Here is a 12550-nt window from a genome sequence, read left to right as displayed (position 1 = left end):
TCATAAAGTCACAGAGATGATGATCTGTGTCGGCTCCCGATCAGGCAGCTGCTTGGTCTTCAGTCCGTTAGCGTTTGCCTCTGGGCCACCCAGGGGCCTGGGCGCGCTGGGAGGGCAGAAAGGTACGTAGCGGATCCAGGAAGAAGAGGTGAAGTGAGAACCGATGCCAAAGGGCAGATCGTAGACCTCTCCGCTTTCCAGCGTGTTGCTGGAGTCGTCCTTGTGGGCCTTGTTCCAGGCTATGATGCCTCGCTCGCGTTTCGATCCTATTGGACACAAAACGAGGTAGTTTAAGATGCTTTTTTTTCTCGAATCAAAGTAGAGTAGCCCTGCCTGAAACCTTGTACTGTAAGACTAATGGAATAGCCTTGGGCTTGACCAGTAGATGCTTTGTTTCCTCTACGAGAGGTAGATGAACCCAGGTGTGTTACGCCTAGAACATTTGCTGTACCATTTGCACTACACTTAAATATATTATTTAAAAAAGTTACAGTCTACAGCTATATTCCATGCCTCTTATAAACATAGTTAAAGGTTAAAAGTTAAACGTATATGAAGAGAGGAAGATTACCTGGGATGGTGTTGTCCAGTATGAAACCAAAGAAGCCCCCCACAAACATACTGGTGTTCAGAAGAACCTGCAACAACTGATCCAGAGCCACCACACCTAGAGATCACAACAAGGTCACAACAGTAAGAACCTGCAACAACTGATCCAGAGCCACCACACCTAGAGATCACAACAAGGTCACAACAGTAAGAACCTGCAACAACTTATCCAGAACCACCACACCTAGAGATCACAACAAGGAAGTTAGGGGGCAAGATGCTGCTAATGCTGCTGATATTATGATTATATTAAAGAGATTGACAGGTGCAACATATTGTGGGGGAACATCTTCCTCTATCTCGTCCTTTTGACACTAAACCTAAAGAATAATGACATAATGACAATAAGTGCCAAGCTAAGACACATTTTATAAAACATGTTGAAGGAACACAGCAACATTATGGGGAATGTGCACAGAACACAGAGGATATTATCTTCTTGTCTGACTCTGGAGAAGATGGTAAGCGCATTACCCATAATGTCGGCGTGTTCCTTCTAATGTATCCTGTTAAGTATGAGTCACCTGTTGCTATGGCATTGGGGTTCTTGATGATCCAGTTAGGAATGACCAGACCAGTGAACATAGAGAAGCCAAAGATGAAGATGTTCCTCGATGAGTTCATGTCTGCATACTGTAAAAAATAGATAAGAAAGAGATGCGTTCATCAACATATCTTCAGAACAGTTGTGACCATTTTTTCTTCTTCTTCTTCTTCTTCTTCTTCTTCTTCTTCTTCTTCTTCTTCTTCTTCTTCTTCTTCTTCTTCTTCTTCTTCTTCTTCTTCTTCTTCTTCTTCTTCTTCTTCTTCTTCTTCTTCTTCTTCTTCTTCTTCTTCTTCTTATTATTATTATTATTATTATTATTATTAATAGTTAAAGGTGCACAGTGCAATTTCGGGCTGAGGGGTGGGGGGGGTGTGTTTACATTTGCAGAGCCTGTAATTTGTTTACAAAACATATTTACTATGCATATAAATAGTATTTTAATTATTGTATCATAATAATTTTTAGGCACTGTCGAGCAAACACAAGCTGTAAGAAAAAAAATAACATATACTGTATATATTATATATATTGTGGTGTAGTGGTTAACACTGTCGCCTCACAGCAAGAAGGTTCAGGGTTCGATTCCCGCTTGGGGACCAGGTTTCCGCGTTGCCAGTTACCCAGGTGGGGTATCTCCCGGGCCTTTCTGTGTGGAGTTTGCATGTTCTCCCCGTGCTCGCAAAATATATAATAGTTGATAGCTATTTACCTGTAGATTAGAAACTCCAGCAGCAGAAATGACCCCGAACATGACCATGAACATTCCTCCTATGACCGGTGTTGGGATGGTGGTAAAGACAGCGCCTACTTTACCAAACACGCCCATGATGACCATCAATACACCGCTGGCTACTATCACCATGCGACTGCCAACCTGAAAACCAAAAAGATAGAATATAATATAATCAGTGTTGGGACTAACGCGTTACAAAGTAACGCGTTACAGTAACGCTGTTACTTTTGGCAGTAACTAGTACTCTAAACTAGTACGCTAAACGAACAATAATCACTATGCAACAACCATCAAATGCACACAGCACACACACCCACACGCACACACACACTCACTCAAACAAACAACACACTGCAGCACCCACTCTCCACACTTTAGACCCACTCTCCACACTTTAGATCACACAAACACACTTACACTTTATATTTATTGATAAAGGATTTGCACTACAACTCGTACACCTACTGTGAATTGTACCTAAACTGCACCTCGTCCATTTATGCCTTGCACTATATAGTATTGTATATTAGTACACTGCACAGTATTGTATATTGTATGGTAACTACGTCTACGAACATTGTACATATGTCTAAACTGAACACTGTGACCTCTTTTTTTTCTTCTAATTTTTACTATGTTTTTATTTCATACTATCTTGTCATGCACAGTCTCTGGAGCGCAACAGTAAGAAGCATTTTGTACAAAAGTATTCTGTACTTCTGTATGACAACTATTAAAGAAACTTGAAACTTGAAACTCTAACGCATTACTTTTTAAATTCAGTAACTCCGTTACCGTTACTAAATGGTTCGTTACTGCGTTACTGCGTTATTTGTATGTAGGTTGGTAGCAAGCGATAGCGATCAGTCCTGACTCCTGTGTGCGGAGAGTGCAGGAGACACGTTGTGGGCGTGTTCATAGACGCCTACATAATGGAGCAGTCGAAGCAAGTGCCCCACCAGTATTGAGCTTGGGGGGGCAAACATCTGATTTTGCACCCCCACTTTTTGATCATATGAAAAATATGATGTGCCCCCCCCCCAATATATAAATCTAACCATAACTACGTAATTTCAATCAAATTAATAATACGCAATGACACTTAATAACAAGTTTTTAAGTTTCCAAAGATTGCGAACCCCCCCCCCCTGCCCCATTATGGTTTGATCCAGTGCCTCCCATCTCCAGCGCTTAGACCTTTGCGCACAGCGCTGCAGTCTGGCTGCAGGTAGGCTGAGTGTAAATATCAAAGCCCACAGAGTGTGTCATAATATTGGTGGCAGGCAGGCAGGCTTTTCCAGTAAGTTGTTCAAATAAAAGGATTATGTTAGACATGTCTTTACTGAGTGGTAGAACTTCTACGGTTCTACCACGCAATACAATAAAAGTGTTTCACGGTCCCGAAATGCGATCTGGTCATACGGTTTCCTCTAATAAATAATAATAACGTTTCCCTCTCTGGTTGGCGTTAGCTTTAGTGCTAGCCGCTAGCTAACGTTATCTAGATATATGGTGTGAGCTGGATGACGTTGACTTCATTTGCAAACGTTAACGCTATCTATATGGCAGACGAGCAGGGCCGGATTAACGACGGCCGCGGCCCGTGGGCCTTTAGTGACGAGGGGCCTCCATTTTTTTATTTAATTTTTTTTTACTTTTCTTTTACTTTTTTTTTTTTTTGGAGATCGATGTCATGACTGTGCACTGCAGACTCAGGGAGGAGGCAGAGAAGGAGAGAAAGAGACACAAGAGTTACAGGTAATGGAAATATATATTTTTTTCTCTTTCTTATTAAAAACTTGGCCTATTTGAAAGGAGATTGATTTAATAAAAATAAATTAGCGAAAAATCAATATACAGTGTATACAGTATATATATATTAATATATTATTATTATTATAGTAATTGGCTATCATACTGCAATATAAACTGAGTTTTATAGTGAAAAGAGCAGCTTTATTGGTCAAGATTGAAGGCTCTATATTGCAGGAAATTGCACGTACAGGTTCATTAAATTTAAAAAAAAAAATCTGCCACCCCTTGCCTGTCCAAAAAAAAGAAGAAAAAAAAAAAAAAAAAAAAAAAATATATATACTATAACTAGGCGGCCATGGGCATGTTTGTTTACACACTGACTGCTACTATACTTGTGTCGCCAATAAACAATAGTTTCAAGACATTGCGTCGGTCTGAGAGAAGAATCAAGCATCGGAAATACATTTGGACTGCAGTATTCTGTTAAAACCTGGGGATCATCCCTATGTTCCCCGGGTCCTATGTTACCCGGGTTCTATGTTCCCCGCTTTGATTGATTAATAGATTGAACATTTTATAAATGTTTATTATTTAGTTAATTATTAATGTCCGCCTTGTTTCGAACGGTTAAGCTTAGGCCCTCTTTCGAACTGGTTAAGGTTAGAGTTTGGAATCAGGGCTGGTGATCTAAAATGTTCAATCAATCAATCAATCAAAGCGGGGAACATAGAACCCGGGGAACATAGGACCCGGGGAACATAGACATGCTCCCAAAACCTGGATGGTTAAAACCTTTGTTTACATATTGTGGTGTGGATTAAAACTTTAGTTTCTGGACCCGTTTTCTGCCTGGCTGAAATCAAGCTGGCAGGCTCGTTCAGAAGTTGAACACAGCTACAACCTCCACCACAAGTATCTGTAAGTAAGCTAGCTAATGGCTAATACACTACTGGCAATAGTGTAAGGATGTATCTTAACCAACGTTGCAACTTGCAAGGCGCTTATAATGAAACGTTCCAACAGCGACATCAAGGCCATTCATGCACTTATTTTCAACCTAGAACCTAAGCTCTCTCTCTCTCTCTCATTCTCATTGATTATGTTACCAGGAAGGGGGCTCAGAGCCATCTCTCAATATTCTTCATCAAACCAGACCTCATACAGGCAACCACGTGTGTGTGTAAGTATTTGTGTTGTGTGTGTGCATTCAGAAAGAGAGGGAGAGATTGAGAGAGAGAGGGAGGGAGGGAGGGAGGGAGAAAGAGAGAGAGTGGGAGAGAGTAACAAGAGGCCGTGAGTAAGATATTGTAGAGAGAGAGAGAGAGATAGAGAAAAAAAATGCTTTACACTGTGTGTGTGTGTGTGTGTGTGTGTGTGTGTGTGTGTGTGTGTGTGTGTGTGTGTGTGTGTGTGTGTGTGTGTGTGTGTGGGAGGGAGGGAGGGAGGGAGGGAGGGAGGGAGGGAGGGAGGGAGGGAGGGAGGGAGGGGGAGGGAGGGAGGGAGGGAGGGAGGGAGGAAGGAAGGAAGGAAGGAAGGAAAGAAGGAAGGAAGGAAGGAAGGAAGGAAGGAAGGAAGGAAGGAAGGAAGGAAGGAAGGAAGGAAGGAAGGAAGGAAGGAAGGAAGGAAGGAAGGAAGGAAGGAAGGAAGGAAGGAAGGAAGGAAGGAAGGAAGGAAGGAAGGAAGGAAGAAGGAAGGAAGGGGAGTGAGGAAGAAAGGGGGATAATGAGAGACAGAGAGCAAGAGACATACTAGGAGAGGGAGAGATTAGTGGAAACTGTCAAAATGATCAACAGATGTTGACTGTAAGAATCTGTAAGGGCATTAATGGGAGCAATAATAATTTTTTTTAAAGTAACTAAATAGTTACTTTTCACAGTAACGCATTACTTTTTAAATGAAGTAACTAGCAAAGTAACTGAGTTACAATTTTTCATTAACTAGCACAACACTGAATATAATATAGAAAGAATATAACTTGAAATGGTATCTATTGTATCTATACACAACCTACAAACATATTACAACCGTCAAGGAGTGGCTCAGGATTTCAATAATAACTACTCAGGTGATCATGGGTAAATGGTAAATGGTGCATTTATATAGCGCTTTTATCCAAAGCGCTTTACAATTTGTTCCTCAAATTATTACCCATTCACTCACACATTCACACACCGTGTAAGGTGCCAACATGCTCATCGGGAGCAGTTAGGGGTTAAGTGTTTTGCTCAATGCCACTTCCAGATGACTGCTCTACCTCCTGAGCCACTGTCACCCCAAAATAAATAAAACAAAAAGGAACATTTGACTTCTATACATCAGACTGAATTTTTATCGCCACACGTCTTATTTGGGGGAAAACAACTCAAGGAATAAACAGGGATTAGATGGCGTTTGTTCATAAACTACAACTTTAGGAAAAAAGACAGGAATATAAATCATGCCAAAGACTATCAAGGCCCAGAAATAGTCATTACCTTTTAGTTTTAAGTCACTTGGAGATTCACAAGCGTGATATTAAATGTCCAGGTAAGGAAATAAGGAGACATCCTGCAGCTGAATGGGAAATACCATAGGGAAGACTGAAGGAGCCTGAAAACGGATCAAAACTAACTTTTCACAATGGTGGCCAGTGTTGGCAAGTAATTGCTTGTACCAGGATCTGCTGGTCTGATTTCGTTTTTTTTACCCATAATAAAAGCTTCTCTAAACCACATGCAGCAGAAGTATCTAACTACAGTAGTTCATCTCACCTTGGTGATCCCCAGGGCTCCCACGTTCTCACTGTACGAGGTGGTGCCGTTACCCGTGCCCCAGGCCCCGGCTAAGAGACAGCCCAGCCCCTCGATGCCGATCCCCCTGTTGATGGCGTGTTTAGGGGGAGGAGGAGCCCCCGACAGCCTGGCACACGCGTGGTAGTCTCCCACAGACTCTATCATAGAGGAAATCACACCGGCCAAGATGCCAACCACCCCTGCAAGGCTCACCGTCGGCGTGCCCCACTGGCCTGAGAACCAGGATCAGGAGATCAGGGTTATGTCACAGCTCACAGCGCTGCAAGCTTGGTATTCTATGTATTCTAGGGCTGACCCCTATTAGTCGATTAGTCGACTAATCGGTCGAAAGGAGCCGTAGTCGACTGGCCAACCTCTTAGTCGAATATATCGAAAAAGAGATCTTTGATCTCAAGTGACTACCTGGTAAAATAAAGGTTAAATAAAAGAATATAAACTTTTTTTTTTTTTATTTTATTTTTTTTTTTATCATTCTTTCCAAAAGAAAAGAGGCCTAGAAGTGTGGCTAACGCTATTGGCACGCATACCAGAGGCTAACTGCCTACGAAAACAGGCACAGAGGCACTGAAAGAGGATTTCACCCATCTAATGAACACTATAGACTAGACAAATATCAAGATGTATCCATCAGTGGACCAATTGCATGCTTTTGCAGAGGACAAGAAGCCTTCAGTCGACTCCTTCAGACATTAAGCACCCCCCACAGCCCAAATGGAATGATTTTTTTTTAGTCGACCAATAGTCGACTAACGGCAAATTTTGGCCGATCATAGTCGACCATCCAAATCCTTAGTCGGGGACAGCCCTAATGTATTCACACAAACATAAACATTATGATCAGTCGCATGTCCTATTGAGTACTCCATCTTCTATTGAAAGCTTCCCAAGATAATTCAGAGACATAAATGAGGATTTATAAAATGATTAGCAGCCCATAAACAAGCCTTTATAAAATGATTAGCAGCCCATAAACAAGCCTTTATGAAAATTATTAGCAGCCCATAAACAAGCCTTTATACAATAATTAGCAGCCCATAAATGAGCCTTTATAAAAATGATTAGCATCCCATAAATGGGAGCCCTTGTAATGCTTAGCAGGCCCATAAATTAGCCTTCATAAAATGATTAGCAGCCCTTTAATTAGCCTATATTAAATCGTTAACAGCCCATAAATGAGCCTTTATCAAAATGGTTAGCAACCCATACATTAACTTTTATAAAATGAGCAGCCTCGTCTCTTACCAGGGTAGGGAAATCTAAACCAGGGAGCATGGCCCACGACGTCTCCCTTGAGGTCAGTGCGAGCTAGGTGGCCATACTGGCTGGGTTCAGAGGGCAAGACGTTGGTGATCGTCAGGATATAACAGATGAGCCACGACACAGTGATGCCCAGGAGCACCTAGAAGAACACAGATACTGTTATCAATGATCCCCATGGGTCCACAGGAGCAGCTAGAAGAACACAGATACTGTTATCAATGATCCCCATGGGTCCCCAGGAGCACCTAGAAGAACACAGATACTGTTATCAATGATCCCCATGGGTCCCCAGGAGCACCTAGAAGAACACAGATACTGTTATCAATTATCCCCATGGGTCCCCAGGAGCAGCTAGAAGAACACAGATACTGTTATAAATGATCCCCATGGGTCCCCAGGAGCAGCTAGAAGAACACAGATACTGTTATAAATGATCCCCATGGCCATGGGTCCCCAGGAGCAGCTAGAAGAACACAGATACTGTTATCAATGATCCCCATGGGTCCCCAGGAGCAGCTAGAAGAACACAGATACTGTTATCAATGATCCCCATGGCCATGGGTCCCCAGGGCGTCTAGTTTTTTACCAACGGATTTCCAGTTCCGCGTTCGCGTTCTGCGATCTGATTGGCCACTGACGTTTCTGGTGCGATCTGATTGGCCACTGACGTTTCTGGTCATGTGACATGTGTGCCCAATCGCGTGACGTGCCCATTTCCGCCTCGAACAGCATGCAAACTACCTAACGCCTAGTTTATCACTGGTTAAGCTTAGGCGACTCTTTTGAAGTTGGTTAAGGTTAGAGTTTGGAATCAGGGCTGGTGTTCTATCGCCCTGCTCTAAGACAAACTCTAACCTTAACCAACTTCAAAAGAGTGCCTAAGCTTAACCGGTGATAGAAACAGGCGTCACAAGATTGGCGCGACCAGAAACGTCAGTGGCCAATCAGATCACAGAACGCGAACGCGGAACTGGAAATCCGTTGGTAAAAGTAATCAGGCGTCCCCAGGAGCAGCTAGAAGAACACAGATACTGTTATCAATGATCCCCATGGCCATGGGTCCCCAGGAGCAGCTAGAAGAACACAGATACTGTTATCAATGATCCCCATGGCCATGGGTCCCCAGGAGCAGCTAGAAGAACACAGATACTGTTATCAATGATCCCCATGGGTCCACAGAAGCGGCTAGAAGAACACAGTTGAAACCAGTTGAACACAGAACACTTGTTGAAACCTTACTAGGCTACTGGTTGCATGGCAACTGGGCATCGCATACTCGAGAGACAGATTATGTCATCATTGCCGGTAGGGATTTCAGTGATTTTCGTGAGTTCTAAAATTGTACCTTGAAGTTAAGGTTTTCGTTGTGGGCAGCCCTCAGTCCAATGTTGGGTCCCTAAATAAAAGGCATCAAAATCTTGAGAACCCCTGCTTTAGTGTTTTTGTCTCAACATACAGTACATTTTATTTTGCGCTTCATTTAGATTCCTAAATAAGTTCAATGTACTATATGAGGCACTGTTCAGATACATCTGTCACAAATATAAGCATTCACAGTCTTGTTTCTAAATTCCTTCCAACATACTGGGAGAATCTGGAAGATGTAGATCTTGGAGGTGTGTAGTTTCTTGTCCTTGCTGTACGTGGGGAAGGGCACTGCGATGTGGCGAAGGTACTGAGAAAACAGGATGATCAGCACCGTGGTCCTGTGTAAAGAGAGAGAACAGAGATGATTAACAACACATAGGCCCCATCTCAACTGTGCCAGAGATTTTATAATGGTTAAAGGAACATGCCATTATGGGAAATGTGATTATAGTCTTCTCCAGAGTCTCACAGGAAGGTAGATACCGATTTCCTTTCTGTGCATTCAATAGAAAGCTATCCGGCTGCAAGCTAGCCTAGCTTAGCACAAGTGAGTGGAAGCGGATATGGACCACTAGCTTAAAACTCCAGGAGAGCTGTTTTGGACACACAGCTAGGCTAGCTGGTCCATATCTACTTCCATTAATTTGTGCTAAGCTAGGCTAGTTTGCAGCCGGATACTGTAGCTTTCTGCACAGAGAGGAAATCGGTGTCTATCTTCTTGTTCAACTCTGGAGTGCTAAATGCCCATAATGTTGGTGTGTTTCTTTAAGACCACCATCTGCAGGCCTGGAATCAAATCGGAAATATTATAAGAGCAGAGATATGAGCGGCGGTAAACAATTTCTGAGTCCTAAGTTGAATAAAAATGATCATAGATTTATTCCCTGAATGGCCATACAAGGAAAATGCTTAGTTCACAATCAGAAACGTTGTTCACACAAATGTCTGACCAGGAAGTGAGAACGAGCTCTGGTCCAACATACAATTAAATACATGAAAATGGCGTAGAAGAGGAAGAGAACAAGAAAAGAACAAGATGGTGGTTAGAATAATCAATAATACGACTATGTTATGGCTATATCCTGGATGGAAAACAGCTTCGTTTAACAGTTCCCATATGTTATGGCTCTGAAAAGACACACATCATGTGACCCATAGCCTGGGTGTCTATGATAGAATACCTATTGTAACACAGATGTATAATGGCATAAACATATTTCTACCACTTTCTACCACTTCTTCCTCTCCTGATTCTCCCCTACTCTCTCACCCACCCACCCACTCTCTCAGTAAAGGGAAAAAAAAGTTGGACTGTGTTGTACTGAAATACATGTACAGTATAATCCTATAAATCCGTTATAATAAAGCCCAGTGGGCAGTGAACCATGCAGGTGGAAATATGAATAAACTTCCCAGTCTTGTGCTTATAGGCTAATATTCTAAAACCCTTACAACTGAGCTGACTAAGCTTGGTAACCCATTGATTAGCAAATCTAGGTCAGCGATTCCAAAACCCAATGGACTGTGGACTTGGTCACTGGGATATTGCTGAGTGGTTCCTGGGACAGTTATGGGTATCTGTTATGCCATATCTCTGTCACACAAGAGAGACAAATGAAACAGAGAGTGGCCTTTGTGATATAATGCAATAACCTTTTCACTGATATTGGTTGTTACATTTTGTACTAGCTCCCGCTCTGCTCTTAGTGGGATATTCCCCTGTCACCTATTGTGACCTTTAAAGTTTCCGCTATAATGCACCTACACTTGTCCCGCCACGCCCACTTCCACCCATGCATTTAAGCGAGGGGTGTGACCGTACTACCGCTCTTCCCTTTTCTTTCACTTCTCGGAAGTGCATTGCTACAGGCACACGTCAGAAGGATTGTTAGTTAGGTATTTAGATTAGTTTTGTGTGTTGCTGTTTTTTCCTTTTTTGGTTAAGATGACATCACCACCGGGACCTGGGAACTATCGTTCTGGGCTCCACCAGCGGTTCACTGTTGCGACCTCCTCCGTGCGCCGCGGGGGTTCCCTGACTCCACGCTTGTGGCAAGAAGGTGAGCCGCAGCGGCTCCGACTGTCTCTTTGGTGGGTGACAATTTGCGGCGCAAGCTCTCCGCCTCTGCTCGCTCTCGTCACTCGGCAATGAACAGTGGGGGCGGGTGGTCTGGCAGCGGAGTTCAGTACGCAGGACCGGAGGCGTTCGGTTCTGCGGAACAGCTGGCCCCGGAGGGGGATTCCCCCGTTGCCTCTCCATTGCATCCGATGGAGACTGATGACTATATGGAGGGGGCGGGGGAATTCCTCTTCGACGCCCTGGCAGAATCAGAGCCCCAGGCCCTGGTTCCACACCGGGAAGCCTCGTACATGGAGTCAGGGTTCGACTTACCAACTCCGGGACGCGCCTTCCACAGCGTCGGGTTGTGTGTCCTAAAGTGCCACTACGAGTTGAAAATGGGGGACCCCAATGTAAACAAGACAAACGTCTTCATCTGATCTGCATCCCCTTAACAGTTGTGTGTATTGAGCCATACTGTATTGTACCTTCTCTGCAAACTGTTAGATGAAGTTTTCTTTCTCTCATTAATTTCACCCCTCCCTCCCCGGGGCAGGGGGGGGGCCATCGGGGTGTTGTTTATTAGCAGTCAGCCCCTCTAAGCGCTCCTGTGTAGTTCCCGGTCCTCCAAGCACAGGTCGGTCCTTGCTCTTGTTACCTGTCGACCTGGGTTAACCCTTTTTTAAACCTGAAACGCCTTAACTGCATTATATAGCCTGTATACGCGCAGTTGTGTTTCCCGGTTTTTATTTTTTTTTAACTTTATTTTTTAGCGTTTATCGCTTTTCTGATCAAGCATGACCGACAGATACAGGGTGAAACGGGATATAGAGCAGGGTAAGACATTCTGGCAAATGACGGCGGGTCCGGGAATCGAACTCGGAGTCCACCAGATCCGTGACGCAGCACGGTTTTCCCCGACGCAGAAATAGCGCCGAGATATGCGGTGAGCTACTGGAGCCCCCCGTTTCCCGGTTTTTTATGGGTTAAGGGAGTAACCTTTTTCTGTTGGGGTGGTTGTCTTCCCGGTATGCTGATAGCGGAGTCAACTCTCTGGCGGAGCCCGGGTTCGGCCCCGGCTCCTCGAGAGGATGCCCCCGCATATTTTATGACATCTGTCAATTGTGTCGAACTCTTTCTCTGAACCACAACCCAGCAGCATTAATAGACTGGCGGGGTCGGTTTACTGGCAGAGTCGGGGTCCGTGACACTCCTGTGTAGTTCACAGTCCTCCAGGCGAGGGTTGAGGGGTTGAGCTTTGCTCTTGTTACCTGTCGGCCTGGGTTTAAGGGATCAACCTGCTCTCTTGGAGTGTTTGTCGCCCTGGTATGCCAGCTGACCTCACGGGATTATGGGGGAGAGCCTCCTCAGAGAGCTTCGGAGCCTCCTCCTCGGGGAGTTTTCAGAGCCTCCTCAGGAAGTTCTTC

At 44.0% G+C, this 12550-nt stretch overlaps 1 protein-coding gene across 1 annotated transcript in view; it reads right to left on the bottom strand.

Annotated features, from left to right (window-relative positions):
* Window positions 1-12550, bottom strand: part of slc23a4 (solute carrier family 23 member 4) — a gene marked incomplete at both ends in the record, with an annotated part of 54804 nt that continues 42254 nt past the window's right edge. Inside the window, 7 exons of the mRNA XM_084335214.1 lie at window positions 1-266; window positions 572-667; window positions 1134-1242; window positions 1866-2030; window positions 6395-6648; window positions 7679-7835; window positions 9282-9402. Of these exons, the coding sequence (XP_084191340.1) occupies window positions 1-266; window positions 572-667; window positions 1134-1242; window positions 1866-2030; window positions 6395-6648; window positions 7679-7835; window positions 9282-9402 (1168 nt within the window). The remainder of the gene's footprint in view (window positions 267-571; window positions 668-1133; window positions 1243-1865; window positions 2031-6394; window positions 6649-7678; window positions 7836-9281; window positions 9403-12550) is intronic.

Source organism: Notolepis coatsorum, assembly GCF_963971535.1.
Source record: "Notolepis coatsorum genome assembly, chromosome: 18".
NCBI classification, from domain to species: domain Eukaryota; kingdom Metazoa; phylum Chordata; class Actinopteri; order Aulopiformes; family Paralepididae; genus Notolepis; species Notolepis coatsorum.
The sequence above is the reverse complement of the archived record's forward strand: the minus strand, read 5'-3'. Positions and strand labels throughout refer to the sequence as shown.